Source organism: Neovison vison, chromosome 3 (assembly GCF_020171115.1).
Source record: "Neovison vison isolate M4711 chromosome 3, ASM_NN_V1, whole genome shotgun sequence".
Taxonomy (NCBI): Eukaryota; Metazoa; Chordata; class Mammalia; order Carnivora; family Mustelidae; genus Neogale; species Neogale vison.
In genome coordinates, this window is record NC_058093.1 from 218,579,850 (window position 1) to 218,601,528 (window position 21,679).

The 21,679-nt window shown below is 38.4% G+C and overlaps 1 protein-coding gene across 1 annotated transcript in view; it reads right to left on the reverse strand.

The window, feature by feature from the left end:
• Nucleotides 1-295: 295 nt before the first annotated feature.
• The window catches only part of HORMAD2 (HORMA domain containing 2), a 94,425-nt gene continuing 73,041 nt past the window's right edge, over nt 296-21,679 (reverse strand). Inside the window, exon 11 of the mRNA XM_044241082.1 lies at nt 296-556. Within this exon, the coding sequence (XP_044097017.1) occupies nt 452-556 (105 nt within the window). The 3' untranslated portion in view covers nt 296-451. The remainder of the gene's footprint in view (nt 557-21,679) is intronic.

Genomic DNA, 21,679 nt, shown 5'->3' on the forward strand with positions numbered 1-21,679 from the left:
ACCTATGCAATTCTGTGGGAATTCTAATAAAGCAATAGAGGGATTCCAGTACACAGGTTACAACAAGTTACAACATTTCACAGTAGACTAAATACCTGGGGAGTTTAGTTATGCAAGGAAAACCCTCCTTCCTTTTGAAAACAACAGCTTATTGCTTTTCGAAATAGCTGCTCTGGTTCTTTTACAGATATAAAGGGCGTCTCGTCTCTAACTCAGCCTTGAAGTACTGCTATCCCAAGGCAGCCCTGGTGACCTTGTTTCCTTTAGGCAAAGTGAACCCATGTCCTACCCAGTAATTGAGCACTTAGTAAACTGACTAAAAAAGTTGAGCAACAAATTCAGTAAACGGTTTTGGTGATAGGAACTTAAACTTTCCTATTTAAGACACTTCATGCAAGTTTGTTGCAAAATAAAATCATTTTAGAGTAAATGCAGTGAAGACATCCAACTTTCATTTTCTGTCAGGGATGAAGACTTTCACTGGTTCGCTGACCTTCCTCTTCTTCCTGGAGATCTCAGAAGTTTGCTGACTGTACGCAAAATTCATTCTTTGAATCTGTGAGAATCACCAGAGAGGCACATTTCAGCAGAGGTTTTGACGTCTGCATAAGGCATATACAAGACAGGTAGACCAAACATTAATCCTTCTAGCTGCATAACGGATCTAAACCTGCTTTCCTGTGGGTTGGTTTGGCCCTGCTGCCAGTATCAGAGTCTGGCATTCCAAGTTTCAGGAGCTGAGGTCCTGGAGGCAGCCAGTTTCAGGGACAGTTTCTTGGCTCTCTTCGGTGAATTCAGCACATCCAACTCTTAAGGGAAGAGTTGTCAAGGTGTGGGGCCAACAAGGAGCAATTAGGGTCAGGACAGATCTAGGGCACTGATTGCTTTGTTTATTTATTTATTTTAAAGATTTTATTTATTCATTTGACAGACAGAGATCACAAGTAGGCAGAGAGGCAGGCAGAGAGAGAGAGAGAGAAGGAAGCAGGCTCCCTGCGGAGCAGAGAGCGAATGCAGGGCTGGATCCCAGGATCCTGAGATCATGACCTGAGCTGAAGGCAGAGGCTTTAACCCACTGAGCCACCCAGGCGCCCCACTGATTGCTTTAGAAGCAAATATAACTGCAGTCCCAATTTCAGTAAGCAGAAATATACAGCCTTTTTAATCATGAGTTCAGATTAATGAATTAGGAAGGACCATGGCTGTTCTTCCTGTTGGAAGAGAAGTATAAATTATTAATGAAGTTAATCAGTAAATCATCATGAATATGTATTTTCCCATTGGGTTCAACTTTGGTAAAGACTTTAAAGCTTATTTTTGCTTAACTAAGTAAACAAATGGTTGTATTATAATCTGTCAGACAATCCTTAATGCCTAGAATTCCAAGAAACACAGAGTTTTTCTATTTTCCAGCCACTAGATGGGAGGAAAGGTTTTTCAATGTCCTCTGTTCTTTCTTTGGTAGGAAAATGGAATAAAACATATATTTTTAAGCAAGACACATTAGAATATCTAGTAGAGTTTCCAACATTATCCTTTTTTCTGTTACAGGCTATTGTTACTATTGATATGTTACTACTACAAAATAGCAGGAATGTCATTAAAACACTTAAGTACCAATTTAGAACCACAGACTGGGTCTACGAATGGCTAATATAAGTTTAGTTTTAGTTTTTTAGTTTTAGAAAGAATTTGAATTTCTGATCTCAAAAGCCACAAATTCTCTTTGGCTTAAACTAACACACCGATTACATAGAACAATAAAACTCTGAGAAAATAAATAGAGCTGCTCATCAAATAACTGGTTTGCTTAGATATGCAAAAATTTGAAATGGCCTGCTGGAAAGGAAAAGAAATAGCACCATAAAACCCAAAGCACAAAAAACCAATTTCTTTATCTACAAGGTGAATTTGTTAAAGTGTGGCTGTAAGAAAGAGCACTTGGTACAATTCAGTTTTTCTAGAAATGTTGCTTGGGCATACTTTCCATTCAAACGAAATCTCCCATACTTCAATCAAGTTTGGGTATATGGAGAAGAAAGGAAGAAAGATGGATGTACAAATCCTAGAGTGACAAGTTGGTCTGATGGTTTAATAGTTTTGTTTTCTTTTTTGTCTTTACTCAAAAGTAAACCAGAGTTTTATTACAAGTTTCAGAACTGTAAATTTATTGCAGTGAGTTAATCAAAACATCTTTAATAATGTATCCAATCTCAAGGCAACCAGTGAGGCCTGGGAACTCTCAGCGGGTTATGGGAAACTAGTGGGTTCAAAAGCAAGTAAGTGATCAGTCAGAGGCCACTTTCTAACAAAGACGAATAATCCATATGAACTATATAAACAAAAATATTTATCCATACAAACATTTTTTGGGTGTATTCCAACTGGCTGAGTTTGCATATTTGATGCCAAAGCCAACCAGGCAATCAAAGGGCCAGTGATCAGGCAGTCTAGACAGATTATCTTGGTGATTTGAGCAAAAATGGGGGATCATCAAATGATTTCTACTGCATGTCATATTATATTTTAAACAGCCTTTAAAGTGTTCCTTGTATATGGGCTAACAAGAGGCTACTATGATCCATTTATCAATAGAACCTCAGAAGTATCTATATGTATGTCTGAAAAAAACCCTGAAGATATGTTTTCTGCTATATGGTATTTCCCTACTTCCCATTTTTTGTTCGGTAACATATTCTTTTGAGAAGCCAGAGAACAGGTTTTGCCTTAAGCACAGATAAGTTACCTAGCTGACTTGGTAGCAGTATTTGAAAGCACGAGAAGGGATCCCTTCGTCTAAATTATTCCATTCATCGTGTATTCCTTTATTCATTTACTAAAAAAACACATGTTTGTTACCTGAATGTTCTCCTAGAGTTCTGTCTTTGACCATCTTTTCTCCTTCTCCACATTCATGTATGGCTCCTGGGAATCAGTTACCATTTATAACCAAAGACTTACACTTCTATATATTCAGCCTAGACCTTCCTTTTGAACTCCAGATCCGAGTGTGTAATCAACTGCCTACTAAAAGTTTCCACATGGATGTTAAGAAAACTCAAATGCAATTTGTCCAAATTAGAATTTGTCATCTGCTTCTCTATGCCAGCTCCCAATCTTTGTTCTCACTCTTGGTGAGTCCCCTGCGGGAGTCCACGTTAAAAGCCTGGGACTCATCCATGGCTACTCCATCGTTCTCACCCTAACATGTACCTAATCACTAATTCCTGTTGATCCTACCTCCTTAATAGCTGTCAAATCCATCCATTTTTCTCTATTGCCACTGTTTCTACTTTAGCCCAGGCCAATATCATCTATCCCAAGTACTAGGTCTTGAACTCCCACTACTACTGCTTCTCCAATCCATTCTCTACTCTGGAATCTAAGTGAGCTTCTATTAAATCTGACCATGTCATTTTTCTGATTTGTCACCCATCCACTAATGATTTTCCATTGTCCTTGGGATAAAATCAGACTCTGTTTGGCCCTCAGCCCCCTTTGCTGCTTCATCTTGCCCCAGACTCACTGAGCCACTCGCAGTTCTCCAAATGGCTCTTCACAGCCCTTTGGACTTTGCCTTTAATGCCCATTCCTGTGCTCTCCTTTTCTCTTCCTCACCAGGCCCAGGGTCAGCCCTGGACTTTAGTCTGCCCATTGGCCTTCTGTGACACCTCTAGGGCTATGTTTTGTTCTTACCCATTTGTGGCAATTACTACATAGTATTATTAGGCTACTTGCCAGTCTTCTCATCCAGAGGATATACTCCTCTGGGTTAGTGACAGTATCTTAGTTATTGTTGTATTCCCAGTTCCTGACATCTGGTAACTGCTCTTAAATTACTGGCTGAGGGCGCCTGGGTGGCTCAGTGGGTTAAGCCGCTGCCTTCGGCTCAGGTCATGATCTCAGGGTCCTGGGGTCGAGGCCCGCATCGGGCTCTCTGCTCAGCAGGGAGCCTGCTTCCTCCTCTCTCTCTGCCTGCTTGTGATCTCTCTCTGTCAAATAAATAAATAAAATCTTTAAAAAAAAAATTACTGGCTGAATGAATGAATGCATTTTGAAGCTGAATTTAAGTCAGGTACTGTGCTAGGTACTAGGACCATATCTCTAGTGATAAAAAGATGAATAAGACCCAGTAGTTTTCAAGGATCAAGTATTACAAGAAAGAGGCATTAAGCACATGAGTATAATACAATACGATATAACAGATAGCTATTCAGTAGCCACAATAAACATTCATTCATCCAGCAATTATTTCTTGAGTGCTAGCTCTGTGCATGGTACTACTGTAGGTGCTCAGGACACATCAGTGAACAAAGAAGATAAAAATCCCTGCCTTGTGGATTTTACAATCTAGCTGTGCTACATTCTGCTTAATAATTTCCAATGGCATCTCACTGTTTTTAGGACAAAATCCAAAGTCGATACTTGGTTTCCCCATACACATCAGTGACTTTTTTTATATTTCGAGGGAGGGAGAGGTGTCACATGTTGCCTATAAGACCCTGATGAAGGCTATGAGCTTTCTTCTCAGAAGGCTCACACCTGCAACTCACACACTCATCCACTATTGCAGGCTACTTGAGGGGGCTTCCAGGCCCATGAATACCTCTCAGTTAGAATCACTACACCCCAGGGCCTAGCTCTGCCCAGCAGTACTACCCTTACCTCCTCACTTGATCTGTCACTCTCTGTCCTCTCAGGTTTCTCAGAGCTGACTTCTTCGTGACTCCAGACCTTTGCATACGATGCTCCTTCTACCTAAAATGCTCTTTCCCCTCAACCTCCTTTGCCTCATAAATTTGTATTCATTCTTCAGATCTCAGATGAAAAATTATTTCCTCGAAGAAATGTTCCCTACCTTCATTCCAGTTAAGTTAGGTCCCCCAATCTTAAGTTCTTAATAAAGTTCCAGGATATCAAGGACATGCCTGTCTTGGTCATGACTTGCAGATAGTAGGGGCTCAATAAATATTTCTCAATGAATAAAAGGATGAGTGAATCTTCAAAGAGTAATCTGCAGTGTAGAAAGGTACAGGAGGCATCAAGTAAGTGGCTGCAGAATGATGAGTCATACTACTGTAGTAGTCAGGTGATAACTTGGGTGACAGTACAGATAAAGAGAAGTCAACAGTGAGAGAAATATTTAGAAGGTAGAGTCAGAAGGATGGCCCAATGGATATGACAGTAAAGTACAGGTAGGTAAGCCAATAGTGACTCCTATCTTCTGGGTTAGCTAAATTCATGGATGAAGGTACTATTCTCTCAGGTAGAGAAAAATGGGAGTTTTGAACTTGTAAAGTTTGGACCACATGTGTAATCCCAAGTGGACATATTGAATAGGCAGCTGTATATGGAAGTCTGGAGCCCAGGAGAGAGGTCTGTGATGAGAATGTAAATTTGAGAGCCATCAGCATATGGAGGCTAATTAATACCAGGGGCGTGGAAGAGTTTGCTTATTGAGAGATCAGAGCGTGAAAAGGGAAAGGGTCCAAGACATAGCCTTAAGGAACTCTAACATTTAGAGATTATGTGGAACATAAGCCAACTAAGGAGATTGAGAGAGAGAGATAAAAGAAGACGAGCTGTCTATCATGTAAAGAAAGCCAAGGGAAGAGAGTTCCAAGAAGGAGTGGAGAAAATAAGAGAGATAATGATGGTGGTCAGTAGTGTCAGTTGCTGAGAGGTCAAGAAAGATGAGGACAGATATATATCCACTTGATTTAGCCACATGGAAGTTATAAAGTGCATTGAATTTGTAGGGGCAGAAGTCACCTTGAAGTCAGCTGAAGAATACATATGAAGTAAAAGAAATTAAGAGCAAGTATGCAAAATTTTATGAAGTCAAGATGGAGTGGGGGCGGCTAGGTGGCTCATTTGGTTAAGGATAGGACTCTTGATTTGGGCTCATGTCATGATCGCAGGGCTGTGAGATCAAGCTCTGTGTCAGGTTGGTTGCTGGGCATGTAGCCTGCTTAAGATACTCTCTCTCCTTCTTCCTTTACTCCTCCCCTCTTTATAAAAAAAGTCAACAGGGAGTAACCAATTCAGCCTGGGAAATTTAGAAAAGCCTTCTTAGCAAAAGAGGGACACTGAGCTGGGTCTTAAATAATGAGTAGGAGTTTACTAGACTGGAGATGGTGAAGGGGTGGGGTAAGAAAGTTCATTCTAGGCAGAAGGTTCAGCATGTTTAGAGACACTAAATCACGAAAAGACATGGAAGATATATGGGACAGCGAGAAATGTCCCTTTATTAGATTGGCTCTTAGGGTTAAGTGTTATTTATCCAATACACTCCTTTAAAAAATTTTTTTTAATTTTTAAAAAAGATTTCATTTATTTATTTGAGTGAGTGAGAGAGACAGAGAGACAGAGCACAAGCAGGAAGGAGGGTCAGAGGGAGAGGGTACAAGCAGGCTCCCCACTCCTAGGCTCCTACGACGCTGAGATCATGACCTCAGCCAAAGGCAGACACTTAACCAACTGAGCTCTCCAGGTACCCCCTCTGCTACAGTCCTGTTAAAAATTTAAGTTCTCCTGGAATTATTACTCAATATGATGTTAGTGTAGATTAACTCATCAAATGGTCTCCAAGTGGCAGCCTGCTGAAACCTAGGCCTCACAGGCTTTGGAAAGCAGACAGGTAAGTTTCAATATAGGAAGGATACAGTACTTACTTGGCATTAGGAGATAGATCTGTGTAGGGAGCCAAGGGGGGGAGGAGGCAGCCCCAGGCAAGCAGGAAATATTGTGAGTACTTTATGTGCTTGGGGTGAGATGAGCATGCAGTGAATTTTGCTTACTTCAAAATTATTTGTCAGGTCAGATCTGACAAAATGTTTTCCCTTTAGAAAACCAGTCCTTACCAGTATAGATTTATAATCAAGTGTTAAGCATGGAATCTTTGGATTTGGATGTTCCCAGATTAAGAGAGAACTGTTATGGTTCAGAGAGGGTGTGTGTCCCTATAAGTAAGTTATAGCACTCATGTTAGTTTTGATTCTTCTCCCTAGACATTTATCCTTTTTTTTTTTTTTTTGGTACAATGAAAGATAAGTCAACAGGGGTTACAAAATAAATGCTATTAGCATAAATGTAGCTCAAGTTAACATGAGGATGAATGAGCAGTAAGAAAGTGAATTTTTAAAAAACATTTTGTTTATTTATTTGACAGAGAGATCACAAGTAGGCAGAAAGGCAGAGAGAGAGCAGGGGAAGCAGGATCCCCATTGAGCTGAGAGCCTGACGCAGGGCTCGATCCCAGGACCCCAAGATCAGGACCAACCCCGAGATCATGACCTGAGCGGAAGGCAGAGGTCCAACCCACTGAGCCACCCAAGCACCCCAAGAAATTGAATTCTTAAAGAGAATATTTCCCTCCAACTCCAGCAGAGCTATGAGCTCTTTTATATGTTGGGAAGTGCCTCATGTTTTAGTGGGATTTATGAAAGGTTTGTTCATTTATTTGCTTTCTTGATTTCCTGATTTTTGTCACCAGGGTTCTGGACCATGGCTATCTCTACTTAGGAGATAAATATGTATTCTTCTTTGAGTCATAACCATGTATTTCCATTAATCTCCAAAAGTTATTATATCAATTCTCCCTTTCTCCATATGTTCTAAAGCATCATATAACTTTAAGATCTCTAGAATTAATTCAGTTATTAAACAACATTTTTGGGGCATCTTCTCTGTGCCAGATAATATCGTGCATGAACAGTACAAAGGTGCTCAAGACACACTCCCGTGTGTGGATCTGGTAGGGGGAAACAAACTGGTTACAGATGAAATGACAGTCATGTATATGGTACAGCAGAGGTTCCAAAAAGATCTTATTAGCTCTTCCTGGGGAAGCCTGGCAAGGCTTCAAAGGGGATGTGAAGCTTACACGAATTAGTGCAAGATGAGAAGAGCTTCACCAGGCAAATGACATTAGAAACTGAAGTTGCAGGGAGAACATTCAAGGCAAAAGGAGCACAGGCACAGGGTTACAAAGCAGAGAACCTCCAGAGAACTGGGAATAGTTCTCTGAACTTGGTAACTTTCTACAGCCCTACTACCCGGAATGTGATCAATCTCGTCTAATCTCAGAAGCTAAGCAGAGCTGGGCCTGGTTAGTACTTGGATGGGAGGATGAGTGACAAAAGGATGCAGTACATGAAGTTTGGACTTTGTACTGTAGTGGAATGCCACGGAAAGGATCTAAAAGCAGATTTGTTTTAGACAGATCCCTATGGCCGCAGAGTAAAGGGTAGACTGGACAGGAATAAGACAAGGAGCAATGAGGCTATTTCAGAGAGAACTGATCTGAGCAAGAAAAAGAGAAGCAGTGAAGTTAGAGAGGAGAGGACTAAGGAGAGGCAGAGGACTGAGGAGAGAGAGAACAAATGCTTGAGCCAAACACTAACATAACTTAATTATGTTAGTGTTTGAATGAATTACTTAGTGAATGAACACTATGGCAAATAAAGGAGTAAAAAGGGACAAAAATTCTCCAAGTTTCTGGTAATGGCATTGACCAAGATAAGAAACAGAGGAAGCTGAGGGAGTGAGTGTTAGTAGCATCGTGGGAAGGATTCTGAATTAGAAGTGAGATATCCAAATGAAGATGTCCACCCAGGGCATTGACTATGTGATCTTGAGCTCAGGATGGAGGAAACTGCATCACAAGCACATACAGAAAGATACATTCGCTTTGGACAAAAGATGGGATATTACTTGAGGCCTGGAAGGAAGTAAAAGTAGATATAGATATATGTACATTTTAAAATATGGGAATAGGAAGTCGAGTGATTCATATTTGATGGCCATAATTATTTCTACAAGGTAGAATTTAGGTCACCCACTTAGAAAGGGAGGGACTTGGTCTTGGGTGGTGCTTAAGATACTTAAGTGGTGAAAGTTTGAACAATGAGAAAGGCAGCGAATAAATGGACATTTAAAACTAATGTTAACTGTTGCTTGGAATCTGGATAGCTTTAAGATATATCACCTAAAAATTAAAACATCTGACATATTAATAATTTTGCTTTTTTACATTTAAATACTTATAATAGACCATATACTGCAGTAAGAGCATCACAAAGACGATCTTATTTATTCCCTACAAATAACTGTGTGAGTGCAGGAAGGGGTTTTTATTCCTCTTTGACAGATGTAGAAATTGAAGTTCTGAGAAGTGAAATGACTTGTTCAGTTCACACAGTAAGTGTAAGTCTTAAACCCAGGTCTCCTGATTTCAAATTTAGTGTTCCTTATAATTTATTTCTTCATTTCAAAGGGGAAAACACAAGTTGAAAATTGCAGGAGATCTCTACATAGGGTTCTTAGGCTTCTTCTGGGGTTGACCCTTTTTGGCATAATTTAGCAGGACTCAAACTAAAGACAGCCAAAGCTGAGTTCATTTTTTTTCCTTTGTAACCAATTTTTCCTCATGACTTTTCAATTTCTATTAATCACCATTTCCCAGTCATGAAAGGTGGAAAACATAGTCACCTTAGATTCTTCTCTCATCTAATGCCTACACAGAATTCTTGTAATGAGTAAATGGAATAGCACAGATACAGCACCTGGTACAGCATCAGACATATACAAGTCATTTAGTGACTGACAGCTGTTACCATTCCTACTGCCACAGGCATCTTCTACTCCAGCCAAAGTGGATTGCTGTAGTAGGCTGAAAAATCAGCTGCCTGAAGATGTCCAGGTCCTAATCCCTAGAACCTTTTATGGTAAAGGGCGGGGGCAGATCTTTGCGGGTATGATTAATGATTTTGAGATAGAGAGGTTATCGTGGATTATCCAGGTAGACCCTACATATAATCACATGTATAGTTATAAGAGAGAAGCAGAGGGAAACTTGAACATAGATAAAGATGACAATGTGACCACTTAAGCAGAGACTGGAGTAATATGGCCATAAGCCAATGAAAGCCAGCAGCCATAAGAAGCTGGAAGGGGCAAAGAACAGAATTTCCCCTACAATCTCCAAAAGGAATTTGGGTTTACCCACATCTGTATGTCAGCCCAATGACACTGATTTTGGACTTCTGGCCTCTAGTGAAAGAATAGATTTCTAATGTTTTAGGCCATCAAGTTTGTGATAATTTGTTACAGCAGCCCTATGAAACTAATAGTTACATTCTCCAAACACACCTCATTCTTTTTCCTCTTCACTATTTCTTACACTTCAGAAAACAAAAATCTTTTATGACTTTTTCTCTTTTAAACTTAGAATAATTCCTTCAAGGTTAATCTCTAAAAGTCTTTCTTTCTTTCCTTCCTTACTTCTTTTGTCAGAGAGTGTGTGTGCAAGTGCATGCACAAGCAGGGGGAGTGACAGGCCAAGGAAGAAGCAGACTCCCTGCTGAGCAAGGAGTCCCATGCAGGACTCAATCCCAGGACCCTGGGATCATGACCTGAGCCGAAGAAAAAGGCCACCCAGGCATCCCACTTTCTAAAAGTTACTTCATCCATAAAGACTTTCCTACACCTTTAGTCAGATATGACCTTTCTTTCTTGAGCAAATCCCATCGTGTTTTCGTAATTGTATTTTTCTGACAGCGTAAATGTTTGTAAACAATTTGTCCTTTACATGGATCTGGGTTTAAGTTCTTCAGGAATTCATTTGTATTAATATTATGGCTTTTAGACTCTGCACTGCAATGCTTTACTCAGTGTCCTTCACCCAGTAGGTATCAATAATTCTTTTGCTACCTACCTCTACTATCTACAAAAGTGCTCAATTACACAGTTACTCATGTATCCCAAAGCGTACAATTACAGTAGTCATTAGGTCATTAGCCACATATGACCATTTAAATTTAAATTAATCAAAATTAAATAAAATTTAAAATTCAGTTCTTCAGTAGTATTAGCCACATTTCAGTGTTCAGTACCCATATATTAGACATCACAGATATAAAACATTTTCATCATCACAGAAAGCTCTATAGGACAGAACTGCTTTACAGTGGCAATCTGGATATAATCTAAGTAAACAGAAAATTTTCCAGAGGCCATGGTGACAATAGAAATACAGAAACTAGAAATAATTTTTCTTCAAAATGTAAAAATGTCAATTTTCCCGAGATTATTTTATCAAGTCAATGCAATCCCATTCCAAATTCCAATGGTATGTCTGTTGGAACTTAGTAAACTGATTCTAATGGTCACCTAAGAGAAAAAGTATAGGAAAACCTTAAAAAAAATAAAAATAAAAGAACTATGAGGGGAAAGGAGTTGCCCTTCCAGACAGCAAAACACAATACAGTTAGATCAATTAACACATTACAGCAGTAATATGGGAGTACACATATGGATCAGTGAAATAGAACAGCAAGTCTGAAGACAAACCCATGTATGTATGGGGCTATAACTTATGATAAAAGTGTCATTCGAATTAGCAGGACAGGGCAGAAAATTCAAGTAGTACCAACAGAATGGGAAAACATTCTCACACCAAAATAAAATAAAATAAAATAAAATAAATCCCAGCTAGTTTAAGAAGGCAAAGCATAATTTTGGCATAATTTTGCTGTAAAAAGCAAAATCATAAACTTATAAACTTACTAGAAGAAAATACAGAAAATGTTGCTTATAACTTCAGTATTGGAAAGACCTACTCAAGCAAGACCTAAAATGATAAACCCATAGAAAGACATACCATGTTCCTAAACTAAAGATTTAATATTGTTAAGATATCAGTACTACCCACAAAATATCTATAGATGGGGTACAATCACTGTGAAAATCCTAATGACATTTTTTGGAGCAGAAATTCATAAATTCATATGGAATTTCAACGGCTCCCAAAATGCCAAAATAATCTTGAAAAAGAAAAAGAAATTTGGAGGACTTTGGACACTCACACTTCAGATTTCAAAACTTATTACAAAGTTACAGCCATCAAAGCATGTTGTACTGGTGTAAAGACAGACATATAGGTCAAGAAATAGAATGGAGAGCCCGGAAATACACTTTTACCTATATGACCAAATGGTTTTCAGCAAGGATGTCCAGAGCATTCATGTAGAAAAGAAAGTCTTTCAGTAAATTGTGCTGAAAAAACTGAATACCTGCATGTAAAAGAATGAAGTTGGATCTTTATGTCATATACAAAAATTACTCAAAATGAATTGAAGAGGGGCACCTGGCTGGTTCAATGAGTAGAACATGCAGCTCTTTATCTCAGAGTTGTTGAATTCAAACCCCATGAGGGTAAAGTTTGCTTAAAATAAATAAATAAATAAATAAATAAATAAGAAAATAAAAGAGAAAAGCTTAAAAAAGAAAAAAAAAAGGGGGGGATTGAAGACCTAAACATACTAGCTAAAACCACAGAACTCACAGAAGAAAACACAGGGGGATGCACATGACATTGGATTTGACAAGAATTTCTTAGATATGACATCAAAACACAGGCAACAAAAGAAAAAACAGATAAACTGGACTTTATCAAATTTAAAATTGTACATCCAAGAATACTACCAAGAGAGTGAACAGACAACCCATGAAATAAGAGAAAATATTTGTAAGTCATTATATCTGTTAAGTGATTAATAATCCAGAATATATAAAGAATCTCTACAATTCAACAACAACAAAACAACCTGATTAAAAACTCTGTGAAGGGGTGCCTGGGTTTCTCAGTGGGTTAAAGCCTCTGCCTTCGGCTCAGGCCATGATCCCAGGGTCCTGGAATCGAGCCCTGCATCGGGCTCTCTGCTCGGCAGGGAGCCTGCTTCTTTTCCTCTCTCTCTCTGCGTGCCTCTCTGCCTACTTGTGATCTCTATCAAACAAATAAATAAAATCTTAAAAAAAAAAGAATGGTAACACTTATTAAAAAACAAAAACAAAAACAAAAAAACTCTGTGAAGGACTTTGAATAAGCACACACATGGCCAAATAAACAAATGAAAAGATTCTCAACATCACTAATTATTAAGGAAATGCAAATCAAAACCACAATCACATATTATTTCATACCATTAGGATGGCTATTATTTTTTTAAAAACCAGACAGAAAATAAAAGTATTGATGGGTCACTTGGGTGACTCAGTCAGTTAAGTGTCTACATTCAGCTCAGGTCACCATCAAAGGTCCTGAGAGCCCTGAGAGCCCTTGCATTGGGCTTCTTTCTCAGCAGGGAGTCTGCGTCCCCTCTCCCTCTGACCCTCCACCCCCATCTTCATGATTTCTGTCTCTCTCAAATAAATAAATAAAATATTAAAAAAATAAAAAATAAAAAATGGAAGAGTACTAGGGATGACATGGAGAAACTGAAACTCTAAGCATTGCTGATGGGAATGTAGAATGATACATTTTCTGTGGAAAATAGTATGGGGGTGCCCGGGTAAATTCAGTCAGTTGAGCATCTGACTTTGGCTCAGGTCATGATCTCAGGGTCCTGGGATAGAGCCCTATGTCTGTCAGGCTCTGTGATCAGCCAGGAGTCTGCTTGTCTCTCTCCCTCTGTCCCTCCCCAAATCCAAAAGAAAGAAAGAAAGAAAAAGAAAGAAAGAAAGAAAGAAAGAAAGAAAGAAAGAAAGAAAGAAAATAGTATGGAAGTTCCTCTTAAAATTAAAGATAGAATAACCATATAATCCAGCAATTCCACTTCTAGGTATATACCCCAAAGAACTGAAAGCAGAAACTCAAACAGATATTTGTACACCCATGTCAATAGCAGTATAATTCATAATAGCCAAAAGATAGAAGCAACCCAAATGTCCATCAATGGATGAATGGATGAACAAAATGTAGCATACATAGACAATGTAATATTATTTAGTCATAAAAATGAAGGAAATTCTACATGCTACAACATGTGTGAATCTTGAGGGCACTATTCTAAGTGAAAATAAGCCCAGTCACAGAAGAGTAACTATTGTATGATTTCACTTATATGAAGCACTTAGTCAAAGTTATAGAAGAAAAGTAGGATGGTGGTTACCAGGGGCTAGGGAGAGAAATGGGGAGTTATTTAATAGATATGAAGCTTCAGTTTGGGAAGATGAAGAAGTTCTATAGATTGATGGTGGTGGTGGTTTTACAACAATGGAAATGAACTTAAATGGTTTTACAACAATGGGAATGAACTATACATTAAAAATAGTTAAAATGATAAATTTTATGTTATATATATATTTTACCACATTTTTTTAAAGTGGCATTTTTCTTAAAGATAATTTTTAAAAAGATGACTTAGTGGTGCCTGGGCTCAGTCAATTGAGTGTCTGGCTTTTGGTTTTGGCATTGGTCGTGATCTCATGGGTTGTGAGATCAAGCCCCATGTCAGGCTCCATGCTCAGTGGGGAGTCTGCTTGAGATTCTCTCTCTTCCTCTCCCTCTGTCCCTATCCACCCTGTGCTCTCTTTTTCTCTGATAAATAAAAATAACTCTTTTTTAAAAATTAATAAATAAACCAAAAAAACAAAAAAGAAAAGAATGTAAGATACAATTACAAGCCACATACATAACTTTAAATTTTCTAGTAGATGTATTTTAAAAAGTAGAAAGAAAAAAACAAAGTAAAAAGAAACGTGAAATTAAGAATGGTAATCAATACTTTTATTTGATCCTATATATCAAAAATACTATCATTTCAATATTTAATCAATGTAAAAATTATTGGGATGGTTTACATTCTTTTTGTCTTATACCAAATCTTCACAATCCAGTGTCTATTTTACTCTTATAGCACATGTCAACTCAGATTAGTCACATTACGTGCTTAATAGCCACATGTAGCTAGTGGCTACCATATCGGACAGTACATTTTTTTTTTTTTTTTTTTAAAGATTTTATTTATTTATTTGAGAGAGAGAGTGTGAGAGAGAGAATGAGCGAGGAGAAGGTCAGAGAGCGAAGCAGACTCCCCATGGAGCTGGGAGCCTGATGTGGGACTCGATCCCGGGACTCCAGGATCACGCCCTGAGCCGAAGGCAGTCGTCCAACCAACTGCGCCACCCAGGCGTCCCTCGGACAGTACATCTTGTGTGTGTGTGTGTATGTGTGTGTGTGTATGTGTGTTTGTGCGCGCCTATGTGTATTTTAAATGCAAAGTCAAAATAGTGAAATATCTTGATGGGTAGTTTTTGACTTATTTATGAGAATGTATTCATGTGTAACTTATATAAGGTTATACTAAAAATATGAAGTTCCCTATTAATTTGCTTATAAATTCTGTTAAAATTTGTCTTATTACTTGATATGTTTACAACCAACATGCTTTTTATTTCTTCTTATTCCTTTCTTTTATTTCAGTAAGTGAAAGTTTCATTATGAAATTACTTTTGTTTGTAAACTAGAAAGGTAATAAAGGAACATAGAGTAGACTACATATAAGACAAAGAATATAAACATAACCTTCATAATTTTTCATATTTATTACATGGTAGAATTATAATATTTGATACATTAATAAATAAAGTATATTATTAAAAATTTAAAAAGAGTATTTAAAAACTTCAAGTTTATTTGGCTTACCTTTATAAATTTTTTTAAAAGATTTTATTTATTAATTTGACAGACAGAGATCACAAGTAGGCAGAGAAGCAGGCAGAGAGAGAGGGAGAAGCAGTCTCAGGACCCTGGGATCATGACCTGAGCCCAAGGCAGAGGCTTTAACCCACTGAGCCACCCAGGCGCCCTTTTTTTTTAGTCTTTATTTATTTTTTTGACAGAGAGAGAGAGAGATCACAAGTAAGCAAATAGGTAGGTAAAGGGCAGGGGGAAGCAGGTTCCCCATTGAGCAGAGAACCCGATGCAGAGCTCCATCCCAGGACCCTGGGATCAGGACCTGAGCCGAAGGCAGAGGCTTAACCCACTGAGCCACCCAGGCGCCCTAATGAAATCTTTTTTAAAAATGAAAAAGTTGTTTCTTGGTTTGTGTCATGTAGGAGGAAACCTATGATATGATGGTGTTATTAGATGTACTAAACTTGACATGGGTTTGCTGATTCTTCAAAAAAGAGATGAAGAGATAATAGATACAGAATTGGAAATGTGATAACTTGCTTCTTATATATTTGCTATGTAGGTCAGTTGCTTGAATCTGAGTCTCTATAAAGTGTATTAGCAGGTGTCGAAAGGAACCTAGTATAACTGTAAGTACAGAAATGACTATAGAGATAGTCCATAAAATGAACGGAAAAGGGATGAAGAGTTTCTCAAGTGGTATGAAGACTTTGGTATGAAGAGTTTCTCAAGTGGAAGGTCTCTATAGGTGTGACTTCCAAATCTCTGTTTATAACTGCCTAATCTCACTGGCAGGAAGGAGAGGGTGAAGGAGATGGCATTTAGGGCCTCCGCTCCCAACCCCAGAATGGCAAAGACACATTCACTCAGAAGTCAAATTTTCACTTTAAATTGGCCCTGAGTTCATTCGAAGAGGAAAAGAAAAAAGTAAAAGAAAACCTCAAAAGAGAACTAGTTGGGTGTTGAGAGGAAGGATAAGTTTTATATGAGGGGCAGATGGCTACCAGGTGGTGGGTATTATAGAGGGCACGGCTTGCATGGAGCACTGGGTGTGGTGAAAAAATAATGAATAATGTTTTTCTGAAAATAAATAAATTGAGAAAAAAAATTTTAACTAACATCTACACCCAACATGGTGTAGATCCTGAGATCAACAGTGACATGCTCCACCGACTGAGCCAGCCAGGCACCCCCTAAAATTAATTTTTATATTACTTTTCCAGCAAATGGTGAAACATTTCAGTTTCTAACACAAAATAAAAACAATCATACCTCTCTTTCTGATCCACTTTGATTTTTTAATATATTTTAATCCTTTCAGAATTTTCTATGGCATCAGTTTAGTTCACATCTACTTTGTATTCACGTCTACTTTTTTTTTTTTAAGATTTTATTTATTTATTTGACAGAGAGAGATCACAAGTAGGCAGAGAGGCAGGTAGAGAGAGAAAGAGGAGGAAGCAGGTTCCCTGCTGAGCAGAGAGCCCGATGCGGGACTCGATCCCAGGACCCTGAGATCATGACCTGAGCTGAAGGCAGCGGCTTAACCTATTGAGCCACCCAGGCACCCTCACATCTACTTTTTGTATTTGGTTTTATTTATCTATTTTATTAACTAATACAATCACATAGTAAGAAGTTCGAAAGGTAAAATAAAGTTAGTGAGATTTTCCCTGCCATCCCTGAACCACTCGATTCCCCCCTAGAAAGCAACCACTGTTATCAGTTACTCTTGTTTTCATTTTGAAATCTACTGCACCACTAAACTGTTGTAAAATTCCCAGTATCATTCTCTCCTAATTGCTTTACTAAAACTGGACTGGGCCTATCCACAGTAAGAGGACACAAGGAAGTGGAGGGTTGTGACCAAATAACAAACCTATCTGTGGGGACACTCCTGGTCTCATATCATATGAAGGTGGGCTTTCTTCCCATTGCTTCCAGTTATCCTCACCAACAAGATGCCACATGTTTTCCTCCTGCCTAAAGGAATTGAGAGAGAACCAAAGAGTGGAGGGGTAAAAGAGGAGGGTCAGGAAAGCAGAGATTCAGAGTACCATGCTAAGTGCTGCGATGGTGATGGGAGCACTGGGAAGGTACAACAGGGACAGACAGCAGTGTTTCAAGATAGTGAAGAGCACAGATGTGTAAACAATGAACTCTAACCAATATCTAACACAGGTAGATGAAGTAAGGGCTAAATAAAGTTACAAGCAGTATGCTGTAGGAATGTGGAGGGAAAAGAAGAATAGGGGGAAGGACTTCATAAATTAGCCCATGGCTGGTTGAGCACGTCTGACAAGCTTCTTCTCGAACTGCACACGTTTTCCCTGACTCATGAAAACCTAGGGCTGGGAGAATGCCAGACCAGTGTGCTGCAGCTCAATCAGTCGAAGCCTTTTGGAACCAATATGGAGAGGAAAAATTAGTTTAGAACTTTGCACACATGCAAAAATGTAAGGAAGAATAATAAAAGTCCCCCAGAAGCTTACAACTGGTCTTCGGTTGTGAATCAGAGAAAAACCCATGAGCATTTTCAAAAGCTTCACTAATCAGGGATGCCAGGAATTGTTCCCCTCCAGGGGTTGCCATTTACAGTGTTGTCTAGATTTTAGGTATCCCTGGAATTGTGCAGTGCACAATCAACATGATTGTGTCCACTAGGGCAGACATCAGTTTTTTGACTACTACTTTCTAAGTTTCCCCATCACTAAATTTTTATGAGTTACAGGGTATTCCTTTTGGCTAACATTTCCTATGACAAGAAAAAACAAACATTTAGAATGTTATGAATATACTTTCTTAAAAACCCAAGGTTGTTGAGTATAAACTGCGGGGTAGCTATGCTACAGAATATGGCTAAATTATATACCTAAAGTATGACATACTGTACATATTTTCCAACCTATAAAGATTTTCCATGATGGGGTAAGGGCTGCTCAGTTTCAAATTAAACACCATTTATTTAGAATATTATTTAGAGTGGAATAGTATTATTGTTGCCGGGCATCTGGCACATTTTTACTCTGAGGCTTTCAGAATTTAATGAGTAAAAGTTGAAAGTTTCTCCTTATTTTTCTGATTTTTCTCCAGTATCTCTCTTTTCACTTCCATTATCTAATTTGGCGATGTACCAGACAACCACCAATTTGGAAAACAACATAACAGTGGGTCACATAAAGATAAGATGTGAAACTGATTTTTGTGTTTAAAGTTATTCCACTATTGTTCTTAACCCCAGATACTAATATTTCTGACTAGGAAATGTCTAACTAAGTGAAATCAAGAAATATTTATCATCAGTAGATATAGCTGTGTTTTGTTCCTTTGAGGCTTTGCATTAATTGTTGAGGATGCAGGAACCAATTTTTAAAGTTTTTTTTAAAGCGTGTGGGTATTGAGCTAATTCCTGGTGGTTTTTAGAATTTAGCCACATGTTCCCTTTTTGTGGAAATATTTACGCTGGGGATTTCCACTAAGGGAATTAGAGTTAATTGAGCTCTTTTCTGGGGGATAAAGCAGCTGAGGCCATACTTCTATTAGTGTCTTTTTTCCCTGCCCTACTCTTGAGAGTGTTTCCACACACATAAGACTTGATCTAACAGGTTCTCATGGAATATTATATATAAAATAAGATAATGTATTTGAAAATGTTTGGCACCCAATCTGGTACATGTTAATTACTCATTACAAATTGGTTGTATCTAGTTGAACAGTACCTGATTTTGGTGAATATGTGATTGCTCTAAATGAAATGTCCCTTGAGCTGGCCAAGGGTTTTTTTTTTTAAATCTAACTTATCTTGGGGTATGAAAAGTATAAAGTATCTCTCAGAGATAAGCCAGATTACATATTCAATAACAAAATCTTTCATTTCAAATTTCAGCTACAAACTTTGGGTGTTCCTGTAAATGCAACAGTGGAAGATGAACTACATATGGTTGAAAATGCTTGACTGAAAATGAAGAAGGAAAAGAGGAACACAGAACCTAGAGACACTGAAAATTGAAATGCATACAAGCAGATATCCTCTCAAATCCCACCCAAGAAGCAACGAATAAGCTTGAAAAATTATTCATCTGGTTTTTCATGGTATAGCACAAAGACTCAGAACCAGGGTGCTGGGTTCCATCACTGACTTGCAAGTTTCCATCACAGTAAAAAAAAAAAAAAAAAAAAAAAGGAGGGGGATAATATTTGCCATGTACTAAACAGTGATGCTTTGAGGATTAATGACATAATGTCTGTAAAGAGGTTGGAGCTCCTTGGAAAAAAGACACTACATAAATATAAAGTAGTATTAATATTTAGGCTTAGTCCACAATGTGAGACCTGCTTTCTTTTTCTTTGGCTCATGAGGTCATCAGCAGTTCTGTAAGGTGTACTCAAACACCCACAGAGGAGCCTTGTTAGCGGCCTCGTAAGTGGACTGTAAAAGCTAAGCTGACCCACCTGGTCAGAGCAGTCACGGAGGCCATTCCCTTTTCATGGCCTCTGAGAAGCTACAGATGGAGAGTGCTCGGCTCTCTAAAGGAATGAGACATGGCCATGAGAGAACTTCAACAGCATTTAGGGCTTCTCAGGAATGCAGTGGGAGTTTGGGAATGTTTTGACTTAGAATTAAACAAAAGTGCAGTCATATCATATCTTGATTTAGAAGAAAGGCTAAATTCGCCTTTCTCAGACAACGAAAATTTGGAATAAGAGTAGGAATGAGAAAGCTACTTCTTGGAATGGTTAGTTTATATCTTTAAAGGATTTGGAGGCAAACTTGGGTTTTTTGGTCCTGGGAACATTTTAGTCTCCAGGGGTTGCAGTCTCTTTGATGGCAATATCCTGACTCCTCATCACGGCTTCATCTCTGTGAAACGGTTATCAAGGGCAATCTTGCAGAAGTTTCAGTTCTAAAGTTTCAAAGGACAATCAATTCAATGTAGACATTGTCTTGCAAAGTCTTGTGGTATAACTGAATGACATCAATGTAATTGTGATGAAACATTTGCATTTCTCAGTTTTAAAAGATAAAATTAATTTTGATTCAAGGGCCTTAGGCATCAGAAACCTCCATCTTCAAAATGTGAGGTTCATGAACTTATAATCTTTAGTGCTTAATAGTGATTATGAGGCTGTGTCCATAACACTGAAACATTTTAACAAAAGAGGAAAAAATGTGAAGGAATTTTTTAAAATCTGGGTGTTCTGTTTTACATTGATCTAGGTTGGGTGCTCTTCAAGAAATGAATTTGGTTTCTTGTCCACTGATTGCTATGGTATTTCAAACTGATTAATATTTATAATATATGCTTTGTTAGGGGAAAGGGAATAAAAATGTTATAGCCTTCTCAACTTGGTAGTCAAATCTACGCTAACTAGAAAGGATTTTCTAAGTAAAGTATTGTCCTTAGTTCTTCCCATCCTTTAATGAACAGTTTAGTCTTAACACTAGTGTTAGCTTGGGTGGCTCAGTGGGTTAAGCCCCTGCCTTCGGCTCAGGTCATGATCTTAGGGTCCTGGGATCAAGCCCCGCATCGGGCTCTCTGCTCAGCAGGGAGCCTGCTTCTCCCTCTCTCTCTGCCTGCCTCTTAGCCTACTTGCGGTCTCTCTCTCTCTCTCTCTCTGTCAAATAAATAAATAAAATCTTAAAACAACAACAACAAAAAAAAACTAGTGTTAGGTGCAGCAGAGCAAGAGAGGCACCCTGAGCAGGGTGCAGAGGGCATTGCATCTACATTGGGAAAAAGGCCCAGAGCAGGAGGGTCAGAGCCCTACAGGGGTAAGATGGGTATCTATATGTGTGCAGGGGAAGGCGACGAGGATGGGAGTTTGGTTATGTTTGAGGGGACCGATAAAGTAAGTAAGCATGTAAAGCATAATGAAGGCAAGGTTTCTTACTAATGGAGAAAGAAATTACAAATATGGAAAGTGAAAAAATTGGAATGATTTCTATAGCTTTGGATTGGAATTGGCAATATAGGTGTGAACTCATGGATTTCCATAAAGAGACATATAGAAAAAAATAATGAATACTGTTTTTCTGAAAATAAATAAATTGGAAAAAAAAAGTTCTGGGAAAAAAAAAAAAGAGACATATAGATGTGTGTGTGTGTGTGTGTGTGTAAGTGTTCATACACGTATTTTCCAGCTCATCCACTGAGAAAAGACCATGTCTTGGCTACTAAATGAAACCAATAAAAAAACTAG